This window comes from Aulonocara stuartgranti (genome assembly GCF_965226115.1).
Source record: "Aulonocara stuartgranti genome assembly, chromosome: 17".
NCBI lineage: Eukaryota > Metazoa > Chordata > Actinopteri > Cichliformes > Cichlidae > Aulonocara > Aulonocara stuartgranti.
This window is the reverse complement of record NC_138953.1, coordinates 15,032,104-15,059,418: the sequence shown is the minus strand read 5'-3', so window position 1 is coordinate 15,059,418 and position 27,315 is coordinate 15,032,104. Positions and strand designations below refer to the sequence as shown.

The 27,315-nt window shown below is 38.9% G+C and overlaps 2 protein-coding genes across 3 annotated transcripts; one reads left to right on the top strand and one right to left on the bottom strand.

The window, feature by feature from the left end:
• Positions 1 to 959: 959 nt before the first annotated feature.
• On the bottom strand, positions 960 to 21,649 carry pomgnt1 (protein O-linked mannose N-acetylglucosaminyltransferase 1 (beta 1,2-)). 2 transcript variants are annotated; one of them, XM_082511910.1, is made up of 22 exons: positions 21,403 to 21,649; positions 21,111 to 21,290; positions 20,193 to 20,295; positions 16,093 to 16,208; positions 15,362 to 15,427; positions 14,943 to 15,056; positions 14,724 to 14,841; positions 14,002 to 14,100; positions 12,027 to 12,154; positions 11,175 to 11,245; positions 11,007 to 11,082; positions 9,940 to 10,023; positions 9,737 to 9,778; positions 9,193 to 9,251; positions 6,898 to 6,970; positions 6,622 to 6,750; positions 6,140 to 6,265; positions 5,915 to 5,979; positions 5,780 to 5,824; positions 5,546 to 5,681; positions 5,348 to 5,457; positions 960 to 3,762 (listed from the first exon to the last, which is right to left on the bottom strand). In XM_082511910.1, the coding sequence occupies exons 2-22, from the start codon at positions 21,228 to 21,230 to the stop codon at positions 3,681 to 3,683; spliced, it is 1,962 nt and encodes a 653-aa protein (XP_082368036.1). In that variant the 5' UTR covers positions 21,231 to 21,290; positions 21,403 to 21,649; the 3' UTR covers positions 960 to 3,680. The 2 variants fall into 2 exon arrangements, with proteins under 2 accessions (XP_082368036.1, XP_082368035.1); XM_082511909.1 differs by having other exon boundaries at positions 21,111 to 21,649.
• Positions 21,650 to 22,983: 1,334 nt separating this feature from the next.
• On the top strand, positions 22,984 to 25,756 carry LOC309692991 (interferon-induced protein with tetratricopeptide repeats 2-like). Its single transcript, XM_082511911.1, has 2 exons — positions 22,984 to 23,446; positions 23,584 to 25,756. Exons 1-2 carry the CDS (start codon positions 23,442 to 23,444, stop codon positions 24,881 to 24,883), a joined length of 1,305 nt encoding a protein of 434 aa, XP_082368037.1. The 5' UTR covers positions 22,984 to 23,441; the 3' UTR covers positions 24,884 to 25,756.
• The last annotated feature ends 1,559 nt before the right edge of the window (positions 25,757 to 27,315 follow it).

Below are 27,315 nucleotides of genomic sequence, written 5' to 3'. Positions count from 1 at the left end.
GCATTGGGGTGGGCCTATGGTTTTTTACCAGAGCAGGAGAAGCAGTAGGAAGGATCTTGTTATTGCTTGCCAAATGGATAAATAAACCAAAACCAAAACTCTCAACTAAAAGGTTTGGACAATGGACTTCTTTTGCCTGCGTACGAAATATTACCTCAATGCAGCAGTGGCTTGTGGACTTTAAGTTGTGGGACGTTTGATCATTCAAAAGTAAAGGAATTGCCACTACAGGTGAAGATCCTTTTCTTTTGCTTTTGTTACAAAGTCATTTGAAAATAATAATAATAATAACAATAATAATAATAAATGAAAGATTAAAGAATACTATCACTGACATGCAATTCAATTCAGATCCCCCTTGTCATGCCCAAATAATCTCAGTGTTTCAAAAAATTTCACAATGTTGAACAATGGTCCTTTAAAGAGATGCATGTCCTCTGCAGCATCTACAAGCCAAACTCTGATGAGTGTAAAGCCTCAGATCCGTTTCATTTTGATTGCTGGCTTAAATATAAAGTAGAATTTAAAACGCCTCTAGAAGTCTGCCTCCACACACATACATGCATCATAACATGTGGCTCTCCTTGAACAAAAGAAAAGACTGATGTCAGTGGGGTTAATCACCAAAAACAAACAGTTTAGCTGCAAAAGTTGGACCTCAAAGGATAGGAAGCCGCACTCATCCTTGGTCAGCCACAATGAATACAGAAATCCACCGAGTCCTGAGGATTTGCATACATTTCCCTATGTGGTTTTTGCCTCCCAGTTCCTTTGCATGCCTCTCATGGGAAATCTGGAGGCAGTTCTCTTCTCTCCCACACACACTCTCAGAACAACAAGAGCTTCTGGTTTATTCCATGAATATTATACACACAATAAATCTTTATTTCTGAATTATTAAAATATTGTACAGTACAGCCTTGAGGGGGGAAAAAAAGAAAAGCAAAAAAGCATGAGAGTGAGTTTAAAAAAAATCTTTATTCATCTCCAAGATAAAAGAAACTCATACATGTCAAACTGCATTCAAGTCCACAAATCCTCCTCTGTCACTCATACGAAGCGCTTTCCAGTATTTTCAGAATCCTGCCACAGTATTAAATCAACTGTATTGCTATTGAAACAATGATTCAATTTAATTTAACCTTTGAAACCCAGAAAAGCAGGAACACCACAAAGTGAAATGAAAGAACAAACCAGAGGGGGAAAAAAGACAATTTGCAGAGATCTGAAACCAGAGAAACACACTAGGACTTAAACTTAGCCCCAACGTCAGTGGTTCATTCTGACAGGTAAACACCTTCCAATCAAATAACTGCAAATACTAACAGAATTAAAATTCACACTCATTTGGTTAATGCGTTCTTACATCAGCTGGTAAGAACATGTCCAGTATCTCTTCCTCACACTCACACCTCTCTGTTAACATGGTTGAAAACTCCACGTTCTTTTAAAACATCTGGCAGAATATCAACATCTGGATTAAAAGTCAGTGTTTTTAGACCTCAATTGGAACAAATATTTCAATTATCTTTTCATTTTTAAATTGCCTGAAACATCCATAACAGTTGTTTGAAATGATAACATGACCAGTACAGAGTGAATAAATGCTTAGACAGTTCTATAGTGTGACTTTCAAAATAAATGTATCCATAAGCAGATAATACTTTGTTTGCTTTTGCATGTCTTACCATAAAGAATAACATTTTCTTAAAGGGTTGGGTTTCTATTTGACCACCAGTTAGAAAAGCTTTACAAGAGAAATCGCGCTCTCTCTCTCTCTCTCTCTCTCTCTCACACGCACACACACTCTCTCTCTCTCAGCTGCATCTCAGGGCATTGAATGCGGCCAGTGAGATTATCAAATAAATCTTCTCACGTATTTACTACTCTTAAAAATGAAGAACACTGCAATTAGAAACTCAGATAAATATATGTAACGAAGATTTAGTACTCTTTTCACATTGCTACCTTCAGTGGATGGAAGTGGTGGAGCCTCTGGCCTCCAGGATGGTTGAGAGAGACCAAAATTTATACGCACACTAAGAAATTAGGAGGGGGAAAAAATACATTTTTAACACATGCTGCTTCCAGGAAGTAGCTGGTTGCAAGTACCTGCCTGCTGTGATGTCTGACCCACAATGATCTAATTAATATATGACTAAAGTGCTAGTTTGGGGATTTCATTTGGTACAAGCAGAGAAATTGACTCGGTTCTTTAGTGTTTATACCAGGTGTTCTTGTTATCTGAGCCCTTCTCCTACGTGACTGGATGGCTGTGTGAAAAGTAACAGTGTTGAGCTCAGTTTTAGTAGCTTCAGTAGTTGAACACTGTTCAATCAGGAAACAAAGAAGCAACTGAACGTTCAGCACCTTATGCAGCTGCCGCTGTCTCTTGTATATCAAAAACAGCAGCAAGCACAGAAAAAAAGTGCGTCTGCTTCAGGAAAAAGCAAAACAAAACAACAACAAAAAAAATGCGTACACACGTAAATGCTGTGCTAGGATACAAATATCCTGAACTGTTTGTTTAGCACACGTTTGCATATTTAGATCTGATCCTAGACACGGATTTTCCTCCTTTTTTGGGGTACACAACAAAAAGGTTTCGTTCCTAATGATTGTTAATTATGATTTTCAGTTCCTGTGTCAATTATTACTTGTTGGTACTGGAAGGGCCACGTGCTTTTTTTTCCCCTGACAGAGCAAAAGCCAGTAGTGAACTATGCCAGAAACAGATAATTACATAGAAAAAGGTTAATTTACTTAAAAAAAACAAACAAACAAAAAAACTGCCCGAATTTAAAGTGATTTGTTCAATGTGCATCATTTTGTAGGTGAGCACACATTAACATCACAGCATTTGCAATTTCTCTGGTTTCAGATGCAGCACATGTTAAAAGTATGACTTTTCAGGTTTTTGTCTCTCAGCCACCTTTCGGATTACATCATCAAGACTAATCCGAGGCAAGTGATCTATACAGTCAATAACGGTACAAACCCATGGGGCTTTTACACTCGATATCTAATGCTGAGAAAAATGCCAACCTTTAGATTTTACACACACACTTACATTTTTTCATTGTAAAAGTCAGACTCTTAAAAATGCATTGAACTTGATCAAAGTGGATTTTCTTATTTAGAAAAAAACACTAACTTTTGACAGATGTAAAATAAATAGAGATTCGTTAAAATGTATGTACAAAAATGGACAAACACTCAGTAGTTAAAATACCAAACTATAAGGAGCACTGCCTTCTTTCAGGTCAGTGTGTTTATGTCAGTTGTACTGTTCTGTCAAAGATGTAGCTTAGTGATCGATCCACAAAAAGACACAGCTGTTGGCAGCTGTACACTGTTGTGGTTGAACAATCACAATTAACTATAACTAGTTTTACCATCACTGCTGGACGGACTCACCAGTGCTGTTTGTAGTGTTAATTCTTCCTCCAACATAAAAAATAGACTCTGTGTCCCAGGTATCCTCTTGTACCCAAGACAGACCTGTAGCTCTGGGCCCCAGGCTGGATTATTAATGTTCGTTGATGGAGAGAAGTAGTAGTGTTAAGGCCAGGGCTTGTTGAAGTCTCTGTTTGTGTGTGTGTGTGTGTGTGTGTGTGTGTGTGTGTGTGTGTGTGTGTGTGTGTGTGTGTGTGTGTGTGTGTGTGTGTGTAACATCAGATCTACATCTGCTCCACCGGTGCTCCCTCTTCTTTAGGAAGAGGCTCTAAATGAATGGGAGTGACATTCGCTGGTTTCCTCACACTGATCAGAATAAAATAAGAGAGTACACATGAGGTTACAAAAAAGGAAGTGGAGCGATGATAACATTAAGCAGAGATCAGAGAACCTACACAGAAATACAAGTGAATTAAGGCAAATTGTTTTTTTTATCTGGTGTGAATTTACCCAAGATGGTTATTAAAATGAGAATTAAAAGCAAAAGACTTTAAGAATGCAACTGTAGTTGGCTGTTCTGGTTGTTGTGAATCTGAAGCAGATTAATCAACCATGGTGATTTTTGTCTCTTGTGGTCACTGACAAAGAAAACATATATTGATAGGAAACATTATCAGTAAATCAGTAATTAATGCAAAAACAGGGTAAAAATTCTCACTCCAACTAGAGATTCTGTTAAAGGGCTTAAAGTTATTTTACTGAAATAAAGTTTTAAAAAACAAAAACAATTGGATGGTTGAAGAAAGGAAGTGTAAACAATCACAGGAGTTATCATATTACTTTTGAAATAAATTCCCTTTCTCCCTCTGATGACTGGCACAGTGCAGCAGGAGTGACTTTGCTTCTTTGTATCCTATCGTATTCACATCATGTCTTGAGGTGGAGTTTATAACCTTTATATAATTATATAAATTAAGTTTATGGGCAATGGAAGGAAATCAAACATTTTCTTCAAATATTGGTGCTAATTAATTATTTATGAATTATTCCCTCCCCTCCAACAAGGTACCTCTTTAAAAGAAATGAGCCAGGGTACTCAGGAGTGTTTCAATAGTCTGCCTTCCTGAAATGCTCTTCTCATTAAAAGCACCAGTTGTAACCAGTACCTCCCACATGAACTCTTAGATCCTTCACTTAATCATGTTTACAATTAATAAATCTGCTCCTTGTGTTGCTATGAGAATCAATCTAACTATAAACAAGTGAAAGATGCAGCATCTCACCAAAATATCAACAATAGGGCTAAAACTTTAGCCTACATATTAGGAGAATGCACCTTCTAAGCATTTCAAAGCTAAATACCAACTGTGTAACAGAATGTGTGCTGGACTGCCAAACACTTGAGACCTGGACCTGAATACATCCATTCCAACAGAAGACTGCAGGTGATAGCAGACTGACTGCCTGATTTCATAGGCAGGCAGCAAACAGAGACAATATTTTGTTTAGATTGCATAAGTTATTTGCATAGCCCTTTATCTATCCAAAGTACCTGAAACTTTTCCTTTCTCCCTTTCCTGTCACGTACAAGGTCATTGTTTGCCTGTGTTTCCACTGTGTTGAAAACCCTGAATTATTCATGTAACAACCAGGCCACATCTCTGCTGTTTGCATCCCTCTCCATCTCCATTTTCTGTTCTGCATTTACAGGCCGTCACACAGAACCTGCTGCTCTAACAAACAGAAGCTGCTCTTAGGTAATAAACAGGATCTTTTACGGTTTCCTCTTAGGGCTGTGAAAATGTTTCATCTTGTTTCACACTGCTTTAGGGTGCAACTGCTGTAAACCATCAGATAATGGTCATATGATTTCCATGTCTCTATCTCTGACTTTCTTGTTTTCCCAGAAAGATTACAGGTATGGGCTACATATAATCTGAGAGTTACTTACGAGTACGGGGAGATCGGAACAGCCACGACCAACACATGGTTCCTTTTTCTGAAGAGCCGCCATAGACCTCTGTGGTATCCCCGAACATCTAGATCCCAAACGTGCAGGCACTAAACAAGAGACATGATTGAATTTATTAGGGCTTAAATCACTGCCTGTAAAAATCACAAGCAAGACCACTTATGTAAATATGACCACCTTGGCAAGCTCAGTCCAAGTGGATGTGTCTGTTTCAGACTCCATCTTAATGAACATGATGTAGATCTTCCCCTCAGAGTCAGGTAGGAATGAGTCCTCACATGGGTTTTTGGTGTGGTCTAGCACCTCTGCCTCTCTGGAATATCACACACACACACACACACAAAATTTACTTTTTGTGGTTTACAACAACCATAAGCAAACACGCTGAGTGATGCCAGAGTTTGTACTCACTTCAGCAGGTTCTGGATCTCAACTTCATAAGCATCTTTCTTCAAGCTGTGAAGACCAATTAAAACCAAGTCTGTCACCATGTAGCCAGATTACTTACAAAAAAACAATAGCATTTAATCACATGGCTGTACACACCTGCCCACGTTCTTCAGCTGTACATTGGGAACAGTGTTGAACTTGTGCTTTTTGAAATATACCTCCTATGTGACACGATAAGACAAAAACAGCAATCTTTAACAGCGGGCTAAAAAGATACAGCTGACTTAACTGCTCTAGTGCTGCCTTCAGACCTGTCGCTTTGTGTCAGGAATACACAAATGAAAAGCTGATAACAAAAAGCATTTTCCTTTCAGATCTTACGTGAAAATAGCCATTCATGTTGAGGCCGATGATACCAAAGTGGTAGGAGCGGGATACATCAGGGATGATACACTCTCGGCCTTTCCTCTGCTCTGGCATTCGCATCCACATGTCCCAGTCCCACAGCTACAAGCCAGAAAGAGCGCAGGCACGCACTTAGTCACGATCTTTTCGCCACGGCCTCACATGCATGCACAGCGTGTTCCTGCATTTGTTTTTACTTGTCAGCTAGACACTATTCTTTTTAAGGGCTACATAGATATTATTCAAGATTTTTAGAATTACAACATGACAATAAAATCAACAACACAATATATTAAAAATCCTTTCATGCAGCTCCTTTTAATCACTTTTCTAAATGACAAACTTTATTTATAATTAAAAGTTATTGAAGATTATTCACTTCACATATCTATTTATGACCACTGGAAGAATCAATCGGTGATAAATATCACAACAAAAGAAAAGACAACTTCAAGCACCTTTTCGGGTGTAGGCCATTTTGGCTCCAGCTCATCTTTGTAGAGGCTTTTCTTCAGCACCCAGCCCAGGCCGGGCATACTCTCCACCCTGTAGAGCAGGGCCGGGTCCTCTGCTGTGTGCTCATAGCCCTGATCAACACCACATATAGGGGAGTGTTATCATCTACATAACAAAGACTGGCGGGACAATGTTCATGAAAAGCAGGCTTAGAGAAGTCAAATAGTGAAGTCACTTAAGTGTGAAAATAAGGAATACAGATGATAGTCAGCACTCACCTGGTCGTTCCAGGCTGAAATACAGTACAGGCTGTCATCCTCATCCAGCAGGTGGATGGTCTGACTCAGAAAGCTACAGAAACAGAAAATATTGATAATGTAACCGTTTTCTGACAATAGACTGAATATAAAAAGGGGTCTAGTTTGCAGTTATGATTTTAGAAAAAAAACAAAACAAAAAAACATGAAGAAAACTTTGATCTAAACAGAAGACCCGAACATACAGACGTCTGATCACTGAACAGGAACATTGTTCTGGTACTTCAACAGATTACACTGAGCTTTTCTACCAGACCTTTCATAGCAAGTGTTCACTGTGATTGACAGCTGACACGGGGAGCTTCTGAACTGGACTTGTAGATATTCCTTCAAGAAACTACAACTATTGGACATAAAGAAGAAATAACAGGCTTGTTTTTGTCAATAGAACCAAGCTTTAATTTCACTGCTCTCTAACTGAAAGCTTGAAGCTCAAAAGCAAACTGGCGCAAACACAGATGATGGCCGCAAGTTCTTCTCCACTATTGAAGTCAGAGCTTCAAACAGATTGGTCAGCCCAGGAGGGAAGCTGGAGCTTTCACAGCAGCAAACACACAGTTCAAAGCACAGCCTGTCCAACAAAGGAAGGCTAGAGGTTCTAACAGAGCAGAGCATTATTATCACTGCCCTCTACTGCCATCTGGTGGTGAATCTTGCAGGTCAGCGTGTTAAAGGGCCGTCTCAGCTGACATTATAGAATCAAAAACATCTTTAAAAATTTCACAGAAGAGCTGAGGATGCTATGCAGAAAGTTCCTTTAACAAAAAAATAAAGATGTATTTCCACTTTCTCTCCTCATCATTTCTTAATTAAATTGTGGCTAACTATAAACCACAGCTTGCTGCAAAAGCAACAGCACACAGTTTGGACACATATTCCTAGCATACATTTGGGTCCTTAAGAGTAAGCATCTCATTTAATGCACAAGCTCTCTTTCTCTTGGAGAAAGAGATTGAGCACCAGTTTTAATGTGTGCCTACATTCAAACCCAAAGGTGGCTTTGTTATGAGAGGACTGAAACAAGCAACCTTCACAAGAAAGTGCACTGTGAGTTCATCTCCAAGGTTAAAAATGAAAATACAGAGTTCTATTCAATGGGCCTGAAGTGTCTTATGACGTGATTCTGCTTCACATCCCCACCCTCCCATATGGAAGTACTAGAGTACTGGTGCAAGTTGCTGGTTTGATGTCGTTTTGACCGGTCGTGCACCTTGGTGCGTTCTTTCACTGCCGCTGCAGCCAGGACGAAGATACAAGTGTAGGACTGTCAGTTTTTACTGTAATTTTAATAACGTCTCAGTACAGAAGCTCAGAGATCACAAATTATACAGAGAGATGTAGTGGTGCAACGGATCACGGTTGATCCGTAATCCGAACCCACTCCACGGTTCGGCACGCACGTTATTCCGAAAAAGGAGGAAAAAAGGTATGTGTATGGTGCGCGTGGTGGGTCTGTCAAGCGATAGTTATGGCCGGCGCTAGCGGTCCAAGTGGAGGAGCAGAGGAGTTTGCGGTATTTAAGCAGCCCTTTGCCGCCCAATCCGACCGGGCTAAAGCTATTACAAAAGCTACTGGAGTGTTTAGCTGCAGACGGGAGGCCGTATTCCCTTGTGCAAAACAAGGGGTTTAAACTATGATGAACGTGCTTGAGCCACACTATGATATCCCGTATGATATCTTCCCCTGGAAGACAATCTATTATGGTTGCTGAATCACCAATAATCAGAGTCTGTTCCTTGGCGGGGGGGGGGGGGGGGGGGGGAATTCAAGATGGTGGAATACCGTGAACTTCTGTTTAGGCCTATTCTTCATTCTAATCATCATCCAGCCAGCCTGATCTCCAGGCTGCTCAGGACAATACAAGGGGGGAGTCACCAATCAGCCAAGCAACAAAAAGTGTAAGGGGCGTACATTTTGAACTTTTAACAGCAGTTTAAAGCATTTACAGCTTACTACACTGAAGTAATTAAGTAATACATAAGCAATTAAATAAACTTCACAATAACATTAAATGTAAAATCAATTTAAAGGGACTTTGCTCTGAAATAATGGAGAATTTTTAGCACAGCTTCCATAAGCATAAGCATGAGTAGAGTCTAACAGAATGAGACTACCAGGTTAAGAACCAAAAACAGCAGCTGCATAAAAAGTTGTCAGTAGAGAGTGACTAGATATCAATCAGTAAGAGCCCTTTTCTGGAACTAACATGGACATCTGGCTGCTTTTAGTAGTGGTAATGTAGACTGGAAGAAATACCTGAAGAAGTCAATGGATATATCAAGATCTTCTTCTAGTACAATGGCATAATTAGCATCCTGGGAAAAGATAAAACAGACACAACAAACTCTAATGAGCGCATACATATGGTGCATACAGACTCTACCCCAGGCAACTGCACACACTAAAACACCCACAGTGCATTCACAGAGTTCACTGCATAAAATCATAATGTCAGTGTTGACAGTAAGAGTTTCAGAAGTCTCATTAATATTGAGTGGAAGCAGAAATTTATATGTATACAGTTACAATTCAGACTTATGTTAGAGGGTTTACCTCTGGTTAAGTTGCAGGTTAGTTATGATGGTCAGAGAAACAAATGAATTGGAGCAACTGAGTGTGCACTGTGAAACCTCTGTTTGGACGTGCCAAATGATTTTTTTTCTTAATTAAAGAAATGCTGAAGTGCAATGTAAAATTGAGGCTGTACAATGCACTTATTATAAAAGATGAAAAATTCAAATAAGAGTTATAACAAACTGAATTAACATGATACAGCTGAGTGTTTGATGTTGGTCCTTACTGGGTGAAGATTGAAGGTTGCTGTCAGACTCGCTTTGTAGTGCTGTGATTGAGGAAAGAGATGTTTGAGCTTCACAGTAACAAAGAATAATTTAATAACAACACTGCTCAACGTTTCTGTAAAGGAAACATTGGTTCTTTAAAATCTATGCTTGTACTGCTCTGAATTATGTGTTAACCCTTGAATGAGAAGCTGTTGCTTACCTGAGACACTCTGGCATTCTTGATGCTGATAGGTGTGTGTTGAACTCCCTTCAGTCCAAACAGGTCAACAACATCCATTGGCTCCTGAGTCAAAAAGGCAGATGTTTGAGAGCTACAAAAAGATTCTTTAATAATTTGCAAACTGTTTCCCTGAACAAAATCCACTGAGGTGGTGAGTATAACCTGAAATGACAATTCTGTTTCTAAAAGAAATAGAAACCTAAAGAGAAAACACAAAAACATCCAAAAAACAGATTTCTGTAGTTCTAGTTTAAATTCTTTTAATCTCACAAAGGATGCAGTTTAATCCTACTCTCGTGGTAATTATGACGAGGATACACTGTAGAGATTAATTAGTTTTTTTAACATTTAACAAGATAATTTATAGATTCAGTTCATTCATTTGGTAAAACACACGTGATCGTTATAAGTCAAACAGACTCCCAATAAAAAATTTAAAAAAATTTAAAATTGGGGGGCAGTGGTCAGTGGTACCCCTTCGTCTCCTAGAGATAGTATCAATTTCAAAAGCCTTGTTTTCAAGTTATTGCATTCACAAGGCTTTCTAAAAAACTTGACCTCTGACCTTGAGGTTGAGGTCACTGAGATTCAAACTCATCCAACATTTTTATTAGGAGCACCAATATTATCAATTTCAAATTCCTACGAGTTACTTGAGTTATCGCGTTCACAACTTCGGTGCCAACGCTGCCTGCACGGCAGGTTAACACCAAATCCGCATCAGCCTCTTACAGCCAAGGTGTAAAAAGTTATCAATAACTTCAAAGTCTCTGACAAGGAAAAAGATATATAGATACCTAAACTATCTATAAAGACTTCTGCAAATAAAATTATGGTTGTTGTATTTGTTTAAAATAAGGTATTGAAATATGATGTGTTGATTAAGATCTTAAAATTGTATGACTTTGATAGTCACATGACCTAACACCAGCAAAGGTACACCCCAATCACTGGCAGAAGTAAACTGCAGCAATCAAAATAAATAAATACATACATACATAAACAAATAATAATAATAATAATAACAATAATAATAATGAAGGTACCTCATAATATCCATCAATGAAGACTGTGATCATCTGTGGGTTAACACCATGGGCTGAAAGAAGTGACCTCAGCATACTAAACAACAACAAAAAGCCAAACACTTAGTTATATTTTGACAGAGATTTATTACTTCCTTGTATGACAGAAGAGTATTTTTCAGATCTTACCGGTAGAGATAGTTAGGTCTGTTTCCTGCAATAACGGCCACTGGGACATTGAAAACATTATTGATGGGGAGCTGCAATGACGAAACAGTAAAAATGTGATCATACTGAATCTATACTTGCACACAAGAAACTCAAATTAGTGGACAAGAAGACAAGAATCGGTAAAGCATACACCTGACTACTTAAATCCAAGTATATGAGCATTTTAACAATGACACTTTACATAGACTATACAGCCTCATGTATTCGGACAGCTGGCCAGGTAAATTCGTCAATTTACCTTTATTTTTCCATCTGTCTAAGAAGTGGTTGTTTTACTACTGGACTCTAAGCTAACTCAGTCCTTCCTGTTCTGTGGCATCCTTCGGGCTTGTTTGTCGGATGAAGGCCCCTTATGTCATTCAACTGTCTTGAGTCCCTCGCAACATGCTCAGACAAATTCCAGCTCCACCATTTTGGACTGCAGATGATGACAGTGTGTTCTGTTCTGTTGTGGAGATCCATTGCAAACTGGAGGGTCACTCTAACTGAGCCTGAAGAGCACTAACGCCAAAATCCTGGGCTCACTACAGAGCAGCACAGGAAGTATCATCGAGACAGTGAAGTTGAGCATACTCAAACATACGAGCAAGTGTGCTCAGTGCCTCACTACTCGCTCAAATGCTACTCTCACTTCTGTGGGATTCTGTCTTCATCCAAGACCAAAAAAACCATACAAATTATAGCAAAATAAATAAATATCATTGACTGATGCAAGGACATTACTCCCTCCTTACAGCTTGGCATTCCTGTGCTTCCCCACGCAGGAAAAACATGGTGAAACTAAAGCGTCGTGTCTGTTACATGTCTTACAGGGTCAGGATTAAACTCTACGGGTGCCGGATCTTTGCAGCTGCAGATGCTGCCGTATCCTTCCACCTTGCTGCAGAAGAGTTTCCTCCTCCTGTTCAGCTCCGTGTCTGCCCAGTGGCACTCTGCCTCTGCAGAACATAAGAACACATCCCAAATTATTTTACAGTTTTTTGTAACATATAAAATTATTTTGAACTTTATTCTCTTATGGGTTCATAAAGTCAAAGGAGCTTGCAAAGAAAAGCGTCTGGACTTCTTTAAGTTGCTTGAAGACGTTTCACCTCTCATCCGAGAAGCTTCTTCAGTTCTAAGGTCAAATGGTGGAGAGTCCCAGATATAAACCTAGTGGGAGAAACCCCCCACAGAGGGACAAAAGGACCCCCTGATGATCCTCTAATCGCCTGAGCCAAGGTGTGAAACTGGGTGTGGGTCCCAATCAGCCAGAGTTGAGCCAATGAACACACCCGAAACTCTGGCTGATTGGGACCCACACCCAGTTTCACACCTTGGCTCAGGCGATTAGAGGATCATCAGGGGGTCCTTTTGTCCCTCTGTGGGGGGTTTCTCCCACTAGGTTTATATCTGGGACTCTCCACCATTTGACCTTAGAACTGAAGAAGCTTCTCGGATGAGAGGTGAAACGTCTTCAAGCAACTTAAAGAAGTCCAGACGCTTTTCTTTGCAAGCTCCTTTGACTACGATGACCTGGATGACTGAGAACCTTCACAGACGATTCATAAAGTATTCCGATTTCTATATCACCAAAAAAGTTGGGGTGGGGAAAAAGGCTGAAGAAGTAAATAATACTAAAAAGATAGAGCAGGCGGAACATGTTGCAATACATTAGGTTAACTGTCAACAGGCCAGCAACATGACTGAAAAGAACATGTTTGAGAGGCAAACTTGCATCTGTGTCATCCATAAATACAGCTTAAAGCTCTATCATGCAAAAGAGGAAGATGTATATGAACATGATCCAGGAATGCTGTGTTCTGCTCTGAGCCAAAGCTCACGTAAAATGACTGAGGCAGAGTGGGAAACTATTCTCTTGTCAGACAAATCCAAATGTTAAATTATTATTTGCAAACATGGCTGCCGTTGCATTCTCTGGATTAAAAAGAACTGGGACCATCCTGCTTGTTATCAGCACTCAGTCCAAAAGCCTGCATCTCTGATGGTATATAGATGGGTGCATTAGAACTGGCAACTTGCACATCTGAAAAGGCGCTATTAATGCTAAAATGTGTACACAGCTTTTAGAGCAACATATGCTCTCAAAGAGAACACGTTTTTTTCCATGTGAGGCCTATTTCAGCAAGACAATGCTAAACCGCAAAATACATTGGTCAGAATTATAGGTGTTGAACTGGCCTGCCTGGAGCCGAGACCTTTAATTAGTTAAAAATATTTGACACATGATGAAATGAAAAATACAACAAAGATGACACAAGACTTTTGAGCAGCTCGGCTCTTGTATCAAACAAGAATGAGCAACTTTCCTCTCCCCAAAGTTCAGCAACTGGTTTGAACTAATATTTTTTCTCAGTTTTAACATTTGTGTTATTTTGTGCATAAAATGTGTTTGAGACCTTCAAATCATCATCTTTTTTTAAATTTACATTTTACAGTTTCCCCAACTGTGGCCAAAATGCTCATGCTAAACCTACAAAATGTGAAATCCAAAACTACCGGTGAATTCAACCATCATTCATATACAGTCTTTGTCTCAAACTTTTAACCCATCTGGTCCCTACACCGCCGGGACTAAAACATCTTAATATAAGGAGAAGCAAATCCCCAACTTTGACTTTTTTCTCAAGGACCCAACTTTTACTGCATGTCATCGCACTTTCAAAAGATTATTCATAAAAAAAAGCTACAAGTCTTTTCGTTTTTTTATAACATTTTGTGCACGAGAGGGGAATCAAGTTTAAATATTTCACCCTTTGTCAAGCATGCTAAAACTGGCTCTTACCTTCAGAGGCAGTAAGTTGCACTTCAGTCTTGAGCAGCACTGGGTCTCCCCAGGTAGACAGAGCTGGAGACTTTGAATGCTTCTCTCCATAAACCTGACCTGAACACAAAAACAACATCAAGTCAAGAGAGGTAATCTCAGGGCAAGTATAAACTCTTGTTTTTCCTTTTGTCTCTTCCCCCCTACTGACTGATTTATTTGATCAAAGATGCCTTATTTATGGTTTATACTGATAACTTCTCAACAAAATCCAAGTTTATGTAGAAAATAGTGATGAAAAACTGCACAGACAATATATCCATCTGTTTTGTTTCTTGTAAATCAAAGATGATTAATTTCAGCCTAAGAAAAAGTGTTTAGCCATTAGTGACAACACCTCAAGCACAAAGGTCAAGACACAAATGTGAATATGTAGAACAAAAAAAGTCTTTCTTTCAGTCATACACAGTAAAGTTGTAGTGGCCCTGAAAACAATCTAGGCTGATTCTAGTTAAAAAAAAATAAAAATAAAATAAAACTCATATGTCAATCCACGATAAAATGGTGCACTTTGGGCTGACTTTGTGAAATCTCATAATCAAATCTTCTTAATGTTTCTAAACAACCAATCATAATTCTCCCCAGCTCCTCAGATGTTTTGTGACTGATCGATTTAGTGAAGCTCTTCCTGTATAATGGCTGTCCTCAATGTCATTGTTAAAAATGAAGGTCTGCTTTTCTACCTCCTTTCTTCACCACTAGAGTCCACATGTCTCTCCAGCTCAGATTGAGGGACACCTGGCTGCCCAGACTCTTGAGCAGGTTCTTAGCAGCATCTTTCAAGTGGAATGTGCCCTCATCCTGCAGGACAAATAAGCCCCCAAAAAACACAGTTACAGGTATGGTTTATGACTGGAACATGAATATCCCCTTCACTCCTCAGATAGTTAGAAGCTCCTGACCTTTATGGTAAAGATGAGGATTCGACCACGAGTCACCATATTGAGGAACAGGATCATGGCTTCATCCTCATGGGGAGAGTAGGTGTCAAATATCCTCTTGGCCATCACATGACCCTGTGACACACACACACACACACACACACACACACACACACACACTTACTGAAAAATCTGAAATTGCTAAAAAAAAAAAAATCTACTACTGACATTTGATAAGTTTAACTTCAACGTTGTTTGTATTGTGATAAATACAGCTATAAAAACAGTGAAACACAATTAGCAAAAAATCATAATATGATGCATCCATTTTTTCCTCCTACCTCTAGTATGTACCGTAATTGCAGTTTGTTATATTTACATATGAGTTGCCAGTGGAAAGACATGCGTCATGATATGAAGAATAAGCAGCACATGCTCACAGTTGCTTGGTTGAGAACTATCACATGGATCCCTCTGCCTTGTTCTCGCATGTCATCTTCCAGCACCTGCAGGAACAAGTAAAATAAAGAAAAACAATATTTTTACTGAGCCAAGTGTGTCAGACACTAATCTTATTAGTGTCTGACACACTGACTTCATTGCCAGTGGCAGTCTAAGATGGTAAAGTTATCCACGTGATGAGAAACTTACTGGAGACTAATTTGTATTGTTGTTGCTGTACATGGTATTATTTATTAAATACAATATAATTCTGTGAGAAATGTGGCATGTGAATGCTCGGCCAGAAGAAACAGTCTGACGCTTTGTGTCTATCATTAACCAAATTCATTATAAAGGATTATTACCATTTTGAACATGAGTTCAATGACATTAAAAAGCCAAAATCTAAACACCTTGCATTACCAATATTTCCCTTGACAAAATCGAATTCAACTGAAAACCTAACAACAAAATGAAGGTTAGTGGGAGGAAAGATTAGTCTAGGATGTATAGATTGTCTTGAAAACTGCGATGGTGAGAGGCCCAAGCAGCAGCTTACTTGGTCTGAGTAAGATTGTTGTTGTCTTCAGGCACCTGGAAAGTTAGTGAGACCAAACCCTCTGTTGTTGTGTGAGTCTGTTATATTAGCTAAGCCCCTTTGAGTATTAAAGCAGGATGTCTCAAGTAACCTGTCAGTAGGCATCAGCCAGTTAACCAGTTAATCACCCACCGTGGTGCCATCTACTGCCACGTAGACCTTGGAGCGGCTGGAGTACACCTCAATGTCGAGGACTTTGCGTCCATTAGCCGGCCTGCGTGCTGTCTCCATGTTAGGAATAACATCCTCTAAAGAGAGAAAAACAAACATCAAGATCAAAATGATGCACTTCATAATAAAACTACACTTTAATGGAACACCGTGTATCAGAAGGTTAATGAGTGATGGGTGAATATTAGGGGTGCAACGATACTCGTATCGATATTGAACCGTTCGATACAGTGCTTTCGGTTCGGTACGCATGTGTATCGAACAATTTTTTAATTTATTTTATCAACTTTTCTTCTGACGATGCTGTCTGTGTTGAGCGCTCAGTGAATCTGCGTTCGACTACTCCGCCTAGGCTGCACTGTCGAGCACAGATCCACTGAGTGCCACCCACATGCATTCAATCAAGCTAGCGAGACAGAAGCTAAGCTCATTGCAACATGGCAACTGCCTTAATGCCTCCCGAAGTTGAACCTCCTCCACAGTCATTGAAATCTGGCGTTTGGAACTTTTTTGGCTTTCGTGTGAAGTATGACCCTGATGGTAAGCGCGTTGTGCACAAAACTACAACAGTATGTCGGATGTGCCACGCCATGGTTAATTACATCGGTGGCAACAACAAATATGAATGCACATTTACGCCGACATCACCCTAGTGCAAAGACGAGTGAAGGCAGCCAAAAACAACAACAAACACACATGCTACACACTTTGCCAGAGTCATTTAGACAGCCGTTAGCACATGATTCTAAGAGGGCAAAAGAAATCGACAGGGCAATTGCTACTTTTATTGCTGTCGACATGCGACCCTTTTCTGTTGTAGAAAACACCGGGTTTCGGGAAACGCTGAGAGTACTTGAGCCCCGTTACAGTATTCCTTCACGAACCCATTTCACCGATATCGCAGTTCCTGCTTTGTACAAGGAGACAAAAGCAAAATTAGAGACGGCAGTGTCAGCAGCACCCGCTGTTGCTCTGACCTCAGACGGCTGGACGTCAAGAGCTACCTCACTGTCACCGCGCATTACATTGATCCGGAATGGCACATGAAAAACTGTGTTTTGCAGACACACCTGGTCGAAAGTCACGCCACTGACGACTTAGCCAAAGGTCTCTCTGAAGCTGTGGAAGGCTGGAAGTTAGTGCGACCAAATGTGACAATACCTGTAACTACTGACAATGCGAAGAACATAGTTAATGCTGTCACAGCTGCTGGACTGGGGCCACAAATCGGATGTTTTGCACATACAATTAATATAACTGCTCAGAAAGGAATGGCAGTGCAGAAGGTTTCCCCATCTCCTAGCAAAGATGAGAAGAATTGTCTCCTTCTTTCACAGAAGCACAACAGGATGCAATGTGTTTAAGAAAAAACAGCAACTGCTGCAGCTTAGTGAAAAAAAAACTGATTCAAGATGTTCCAACTAGGTGGAACTCTCATGATATGATGGAAAGATACCTTGAACAGCAAGCTGCAGTGTATGCTGCTATGGCCGACAATACTGTGAAGAAGAGTATGAAGAACATTCAGAATCTAACTCAGGAAGAACATGCACTGGCTGAAACTCTTGTTACAGTCATGAAAACCCTAAAAACTGTGACAGTCATGATGTGTGAAGCGTCATCTCCAACAGCATCCATGATCCTGCCACTTAAAATGAACATCCTGAACTCTATGGCGCAGTCTGGTGATGACAGCCCAGCAGTGAGAGATGTAAAAAAAAAAAAACATCAGGGAGGACCTGAAGGGCAGGACCTGATCCTGCCCTTCAGAATTACCTACACAAGTGCACAGCTTTAGATCCTCGTTTCAAGTCCCTGTGACACTTGGATAATGTCACTCAGCTGAGAGTCTATGGAGCACTCGCCACAGAACTTGTCTTGAGCATTGAACAAGTAGGTGTTCTTTTTTTTTATTTTTGAAATTTTATTTAGCTACTGCTTCATTTATAAATATTATTTAAACAAATACAATTAACAGTTTGGTTGTTTATATTTCCTCAAGACCAAGCCGCAGGCACCACAGAAACTGCGACCTCCGCAGAGACTCAAGCAGCAAACTCTTCAGATTCACCATCAGCATCTCCACCAGAGAAAAAGTCGGCCATGAAGGAGTTGTTTGGAGAACTGTTCATGTCACAGGAGCCAAGGACCAGGTCTGCAGCCGAAGTGGCAGAGGAGGAAATTAACTTGTACAGGTTAGCAGACTGCATTCCCACAGATGATAACCCACCGAGATGGTGGAAGGAACATCACAGCTTGTACCCTCATCTTTCCAAGTTGGCACAGTGTTACTTGGTTGTACCTGGAACCTCTGTCCCAAGTGAGAGGGTGTTTTCCACAGCAGGTGACATTGTCACAGCAAGCAGATCTGTACTGTCAGCAGAACATGTGGACATCCTAATTTTTCTGAAGAAGAACATGGAAATTGAGTAAACTATGTTTTGGTTTGTATTTAACAGGACCGTTTATTTAAGTTGTTTATGCTGTATAAGCAGCTAAGTGCTAGCACTCCAGAAGATGAGTGTTAGGGGAGGTCCATTAAAGAGTGATTCATTTTATGGGTACCTGATTTGTTATATATGCTGCTGAGAATATACCCCAGAAGAAGGGTATAGAATAGCTTTTGTTTGTATTTATTTTTTATTCTTTACATGGTGTTTTTTTTGTTTGTTTGTTTTACATGGTGCCAAGTCTGCACAACAGAAAATATGTGAAGTATAGCTTTACCAGATTTAAGTTTTCATGTGTTTTCTGTACACTATAGAACATGGTTCTAAAAAATTTTTCATGTCAGGGATTGGGTGTGTTTGTTTTATATTCTGCCAAGAATAGAAAATACCATCAGGGATTCCCAAACAATGCAGAACTGTATGTGGTTGATATCTTGTTTTTAGAACATTTTAAATGTTTAAAAATATATTTAGGAAGGCCTTTCTGTGCAATACATTTTTATTTAAGTTGTTTTTGTTGTATATGCAGCTAAGTGCTAGCACTCCAGAAGATGTGTGTGAGGTGAGGTCCATCAGAGAGTGGTTCATTTTATGGGGACCTGATATGTTCAATATGCTCGTGAGAATTTACCCCAGAAGAAGGGTATAGCATAGCTTTTATTTTGGAAAAGGACATTTCTCTGAAATAAACTCGTTTCCAAACTCCTTTATTCTTTTATTATTTTGTTGTTTCAGCAACATCTCATTTAAAAACTGTATTTTTGAGTTAAAAGAAATATTTATAATCTTAATAAATTACAAATTAAAAAAGGCATGAACATTTTTTTGTATCGAAAAAATATCGAACCGTGACACCAAAGTATCGAACCGAACCGAACCGTGAATTTTGTGTATCGTTGCACCCCTAGTGAATATGTCAGATAGCAACAGACAGATCAACCCTCAACTCTTCTATTAAACTGATTTTGTACATATTTAAATACTGACTGTTACATTAACATACAGTAAACGTTTCAGAGGAATTGACTGAAAGCTGCATTACTGTCCAGAGAGTCACAGAGTTAGACATTTGGGGACTATAGACTGTACTGTATACTGTACACATATATTGTAGATGAGATATTTTATAGAGTCACCTTGAGGAAACTATATAAATAAAACTGAATTTAAATCCATGACAAAATCGCAGCATCTGTCCAAGTATACTGATGGGTGAAAGACTGTAGTTAAAGTTTACTCTGAAATCACGAATCAAGATAAAAAGTTCAAGTTAACATGTCAAAGGATGAGACATCCATCTATCAGGCCGAAATACTACTAATCACAAAAGTCTGCTACAACTCAAAGCTAAAGCTGTGGTCACTCGACATTCTACATTCTGGGTAGAATGTCATGGTAATGAGTTGCTTGTAGCAGTTTTTTTTGCGGAGTTATTATACAGCACAGATCTTTAAAGTCTTAGAATTAGACGCATTAGTGTGAATTCATTTAGGATTTTCACCAATCCACACAGGGTCAAAATCGTACATACAGGCTCAAATTTATACATACACTCACTTAAACCTGAGTGTACTAAGTATAAGTAAAATGACATGTGAACATGTTTCTCACCATATTCTTGGGCTGCTGCATCTTCACTGGCAACTCTTCTTGTATCCAGGATGAGTTTAATGTTGACTATGACGGTTATCAGCAGAAACAACACGGCACTGGCCTGTAGGATAAAAAAAAAAAATGTATCAGTGTTCATCTTGATGTCTGTAGTTAGTTAATTTTGATATTATTAAACTCTACAAATGGTTCACTTAATTGCTGATCTACTGGCACTAATGAGTCTTGATTTCTGTTGTGAGATTCAGATGGTATTTATTTTACTGTCATTTAAATGCGACACCCAACAAGTATTATTGCGGACCACATCCCTCCCTCTATGACTACTGTGTGCTTATTCTGACGTCTGTTTACAGGACAACAAACCATGTTACAAAGCTTAAATCAACTCAAACTAGTTTCTTGAACATGACAATAATCTCAATGTACTCAAATGGCCTCCACAGTTACCAGATTTCAATCCAGTGGATTGCTTTGGGATGCAGTGGAATGGGAGATTGAGATGAACGTGCAACCAACAAATCTGCAGCAGCTGTGTGATGCCATCATGTCAATATAAATCAAAATCACTGAGTGTTTCCAGCATCTTGTTGGATCTATGCCATGAAAAATTAAGGAAAATAGGGGTCCAACCCAGTACGAGTAACGTGTAACCTTCAAAGTGCCCAGTGAGTGCATCTAGGAACGGGCACTGATATAATCAAGCCAGGATATGTCTTGCAGCCTTTACTTTGAAAGAGCACCTGACATTTCGTTTACCAAAACTTTTTGGCAATATGAAACCTTTAAATATGAGCTAATGTGGCTTGTTAAATGCAAAATAAGCGAGAAAACAGAACAATTCTCCAGGACAATACGTTTACTTTACTGATTTACAGCAGCAACATCACTCTTTTGCTGAGCTCTATCAGTATTTACCTGACAGAACCGGCGAATCGTCCTCTTGTTGGTCAATTTGTATTTCCAGGTGAGATAGAGACTCCTCTGTTGACGGGGGATGAAGGGCTTAGCTCGGGGATTGGGGGTCCAGGTCTCCATCCCGGACACCGACAGCCGCCTGGACACAGCTCACGCCCTCCGCCTGCTCTCCTCCACTTTCTGCAACCGGGACATGCACAACTCCACACCACCAAAACACGGCTGACTCTTACATGCTCATCTGAGCTAAACAAGAGACGCGAATAAAAAGGCACTGTGCACAAATAGTCACCAAGTTTAGCCGACGACACCAAACTGCCATGTGACTGTACGGGGCTTTAACATGCTCCAGCCGCCTCTTTTCTGTTTGCGTATGAACATCATTAATCACGGAGTCATCAGTAAGTCTTGTAGTGTCATTTATATTCCATAGTAAGCAGCTGCTTCTAGAAAAGTAGCTTTAAACCGCAACATACACAGAGTTTCTGTCGCAGAGCAAAATACGTCACAGAGGTCCTCTTCCTTCTTCGTTTTTTAAATAGGCAGAAAAGACATTGGTGTATTTCTGCCCTCTACTGGTTGTTATTCGAGTTAACGCTTATGATTGACGTTAATTTGTTTGTTTGTTTTAAAGTAAGTAAGGTAAGTAAGAGCCCGCTTTCCTTCGTATTTTAAAACTTAGAAGGACTTAATGGGAGCAATAGCATTGTGTATTTCAAGTTGAAATGTCACAACAATAACAACAACAACAAAATAGCACTGCAGCTTTTACAGTCTTTCTGTGTTGAGCTTGCACGATCTCTCCAGGAACTCCAACTGGTGATTCTAGATTGGCTGTAGGTGTGGATGTAAGCATGATGGCTGTCTGTCCATGTTAGACCATTGACAGACTCTAGACCCGGCCAGGGTGTACTCTGACAGCCAGGATGGGCTCCAGCCCCCTATGACCCCAAATTGGATAGGAGAAAAAAAAAATTGATTTACTTATTATTTACCAGGCCACCTTTTGCCAAGTTTTCTTAGTTGCTAATGTTTAGAGAGGTCACATATTTTAAAGCTAAACATCCATGTGCAAAATGATGACTACTGCAGAGACAGACTTTCATTTGAATACATTTCAAGTGTTTTTAGTCATATACAGATAACAGCGGCACATCACTACTGGCAATGGAATCCTAAATATTGTACATAGAAAAAACTCCAAATTGCACATAAAGTAACACTCATGTATATATAAAATATAATAAAAAATATATATATGTTGAGAAACAGAAAATTAAAAAAATGAGATGAGGTGCAACTCCCCACTCCAACAACTCATAAGAAAAGGCCAGCTTCACAGAACAACTGAAATGCCTGGCACTAGTTTATTTGGGACAATGCCAAAACAGCAAACAAAGGTTTAAGTTCCCTCGTCTTCCCTAACTGAAAATAAAAGGCAAAGAAAGACAATTTTTATTATCTATGCTCCTAACCAATAAAAAAGAGACAACAAGATTAAATAAAAATGGCTTCTTAATCCCACTACTGCTGCAGTTTATAACCACCTACTGGAAATAAGTCTGACTGCTGGCATTATAATCCAAGCTCGTACATAAAGGTACCGAATGACCGGTGATGGGTGGCCCAACACCCTATTTCCATACATAGAAGGGATGCCTTCCAAGAACATGGTAACAAATTAGGACAATTTCTAGCTAACCAGTCAAAATAAATTAAAAAATGACTATATGTGCCATTAAAGACTCATCTGGAAGCCCTGAAAAGTATGCCCAATAATAAACATAGATGAATGAATAAACATAGATTACTTAATTTGATAGACACAGTAAAAACACTGAAACCACAGTATTGTTTCTAAATGTAGAAAAAACATTTGATAGAGTTGATTGGGTAGGGCTCAGCCTTTAACTGTGTGAACTTCATTTATTTAAACTGCACTTTGAATGGAATGACTTTGAAAAATAATTTCAAGAGGAATTCAGTTTAGACATCATCTAGTATGACCTCACCTGGATTTTAGCCTTTTGATGGCTTAAAATATCTTACGTCAGGTAAAGAAATCAAAAAAGTATGCAATCAACACTTCAGTTTCCTGACTAATACTTTGGGTAACACCCAAAATTAATCATTTGCTAACCTATCTTGCTAACCTAATTAAACATACACGTGGCGGTATTTTTTCATGAGAAGTAATAGTTCACTAAGTTCAAAGTTCATCATTTACAACAGTACAGAAGTTAAACATGACTGACTTTTATGGTGCCACACCCAAAGAAACAGTCCAAAGAAAGGACACCAGTGCTATTTAGAAAGCAACTGAGTTAGAAGATGAGGTGAGTAGCAGCTTTTCTGTTTTGTTTTGTTTTGTTTTTTGTTTTTTTGGGGGGGGAGGGGGGCGTATGTGATTTGAATATTTAGAGAACATTATATTTCTTGAATGTGCATTTGTTTTAATTTTGAATCCCCATAGTTCTTCTCAGAGTCAGTCAACGTTGGAGTCCAAACTGGAGGCTCTGCAGTGCCACTTCAACTGGAATCTGGACTGTAGCAGGTCCACACTTTTCCGTCTCAAGTACAATTTGGAGGACATTGGCACCGAAGAGGGGTACAGCTGGTTGGGTCACATTTATAACTTGCAGGGGTTCATTCACTACGAGCTGGGCTTCAGTGAAGATGCCCTGCGTTTTTTCAGCAGAGCCACAGAAGCCTTCCGTCAGATGAGAAACACAGTATCAGATGAGGGTCCCTGGCTGGTAGTGAACTATGGGAACCTGGCTTGGCTACACAACCAACAGGGAGAACAAGTACAAAGTCAGAATTACCTGTCAAAAATTAATGCACTGATGAATGAATACCCATCTCCATCCCAGGATGAACTCCATCCAGAGATCTCTGCAGAAAAAGCCTGGACCCTGATGAAGTTCAACAAAGAAAAAAAGCTGCTGGCTATAGATTACTTCCAGAGAGCCATCAGGATGCAGCCTGACATGGTGGCATGGCGGACCAGCTATGTGTTAGCATTAGTGAATGCTCATAACAATAGCGACCATGCCATCGTGGAAAAAATGAGAATCGCCAAAGAACACGATCCAGAGAACTTGTACCTTGCTGCTCTTTACCTTGATGCATGTCCTCAAAAAGGAACAAAAATGAAAGATGAAGTATGCACATTGGCCAGAAGAGTTTTAAAAAAGCCAGTTAGCAGCTACAGTGGTATCAATCCGGTACTTATGCTTTACAGTAAATATTTATCTGTACATGAAGCTATTGATTTGATAGAAGAAGCTCTGGAAAGACATCCAGATGAACGTTACCTGAAGTGGTGTGCTGCGAACTGCTACAGAAGTAGGATCTTTTCCAGGCAGACAAGGACCAATCTGCTCGAGCACAGCATGATTGACAAAGCCATCAGTCTCTGTAAGGAGGTGATTTCGCTTTACCCTCATTCTTCACTTAACATGAAAATAACTCTTGCAGACATGTATGTAAAGGTAAATAAGCAAGACAAAGCTGACCAGATATACAATGAACTGCTAGAAAGTGACCTGGAATATAAGGAGCAACAAATGCTTTACAACAAATATGCAAAACATTTATATTTTAACGGAAAGTTGATTGATAGACAAAATTCAATAGAATATCACAAGAAGGCAGCAGTGATACCACACCAATCCTTCCATCGTGAAAACAGCATTACAATGCTGGAGAAATACACTAAAAAATATGGTAGCAGAGAAATAGAGGAATTTCTAATCAAGCTGCAACAGTAAGAGCTCACACTAAAGTTACGAAGAAGAAAGAGAATAAAGATAAAGAACATTTACTATGCTGGCAGTCTAAATGTTTGCAACGAAACTAATAATAAATTATTATTGATTCAGATATTGTTATAACAGTAACAAGAACATACATGACCTGAAAAAGAACTTTATTGATTGTAATATTGTTCCATTAATGTTGCTGACTCTTACCCAAATTTTGCAGTTTGCATTTGTTTTTTGTTCATTCATTTAATTGTGTTTTACATAAAAGGTTTAATTTTGAAAAGGTTGAATAATTTTTTTTAAGAGCTTTTGTATTTGTTTCTTGTTATCCTCTGCGGCTGAGACAATCAAATGAAGTTACTGGAAAATGATCTGGAACAGTATGACACCTTCTGAAATGAGATCATAACAGTTATGTGTAAAGGAATGCAGAGTGATCAGCGAACATCTCCAAGCTGGCACGGGCTCATGATGCAAAAAAAGAAGTGAGCAGCTGCACGGTGGATTTCAAGCAGTACTGTCCTCAGCTTCTCACAGACAGTTTACAAAATGTGCACATCGACAAAGACTGAAGCAGATCAGGGGTATCAAACTGATTACAGGCCACATAAAGCCACTTTGATCTTAAGTGGACCAGTGACACCCTTTTTTCTGTTAGTGTAAAGAAGTCACATCTTTAACTGCTTTTCTACATGATAAAGAAAAAGCTGCTGTGAGAAAGAAAGAACTCTGTGACCACGTCTTTTTGGACTTGAATTGTAAGAAATAAATGTGTAAAATTACTGAAAAAGCTCTGGTCCACTCTTAGAAAGAATAAGTTAAACATTTTTTAATTCTAATATAATGTGTAAAACACTAAATATTTAAAAATGTGCACTGTTTTTGTGTTATTTTCAAAATCCAGCAAAAGCAGGATCTAAAACAAGCAGTTCAGGATTAATGTGTTTGTGTTTAAGTGTATATTAACTATTATATTCTAACAATATAAACTGAATGAATGTAAATATCCAATTATTGTTTTTTTCACAGTCCTACACTTTTAATTTTTATCAAATCATATATTTTATGATTTAATGTGGGCCAAGGTGTGTATGGTATACTAAATTTGGAAGAATAGGTAATAAATTAAACTAAAAGAAGCTTAAACAGACAAGCTGGAAAAATAATCAAATCTTGCCCAGGAACATGACATATTAGTAGCGGGAAAGGGGCGGTCTTTCTTCATGCCACTCTGACAAAGGACACAAAGAGGGAGGCTGTCTGGCTTGAAATACTGTAAGACCCTACAGTAAGTATCCCTTAGTAGTTTAGCTTAATGTAATGAAAAAACATCATAGAAAAGTGAAATTGTAAAAAAAAAAAAAAAGAAAATACGTATTTCTGAAGGCATGTGATGTTTTTAGAAAATTATCGTCATATGAGGAGGAGTTTTGAGTTCCTCTAACTGGCTAGCTAACTAGAGAGCTAAATCAGGGTTAAAACTTATTTAAACAAGCGATTTCACACAGAAATTCTAAGTTTTGAAGTTTAAAAAATTAAAAAAATAAAATAAAATAAAAATGTGTTGAAAACATGAATTATTTTACTTTGAATAAATTGTTTTCTTGCATTTATTTAGTTTCACAATTTTTCTGCTTCATTTTCTTTTTTATTTCAAATCTAATTTTTTTAGTTTCAGGTCATTTTTAATGCAGTTTCAGACTTTTGACCATGATTTTGTGTAACATCAAAGATGTTGCAAAGTGTAAAGGCGTTTTAATGTGGGGGATTTTATATACCTACCAAACAATCAAATCACAGTATTCCCTGTTGCTGGAATAAATTGTTTTCCTTTCACATGCTCATTCTCATATTCAGTGTCAAGAAGTCTGTCACACGCACACATATATTAATGCTATTTTATGATTACTTGTTACGAATTTCATACATTGTTTGTCACACTTACACTAATATAGGAGGAAGGGAGGAGACTGAGGGTGAGAGATATTTGAGGGTAACCTCGAGTGATATTGTTAGATATTACACTTTTAATAAACAATGGCAGAGTATCCAATGTTGACATTAATGTGAACAGTATCTTTAAGTCCACCCTTTATGCTGCCCGATATATGTGTCTGTAATGTCATCATTAAATTAAGCTAATACAGTAGTGTTAAATAACCGCTGTTTGTTCCAGGAGCAATTAAAATGAACTTAGCCAAAGACTACTGGATAAACTTACCAATGCAACACAGTGTCCACCAGTAGATGTGAACTATTAGCAGTTTGTTGTGAACCAGGAAATTACACTGTTTAGGTCATTGTTAGGCCAAGCTGAGATGCCACAGGATGTTCTAACTGCTTTAAATGAGATGTCAACTCTAGTCAATACAGCCGAAAACTGTAATCTGAACTTCAATCAGGGCCCTGTTTCAGGAAGCCGGTTTAGTGGAAAAACT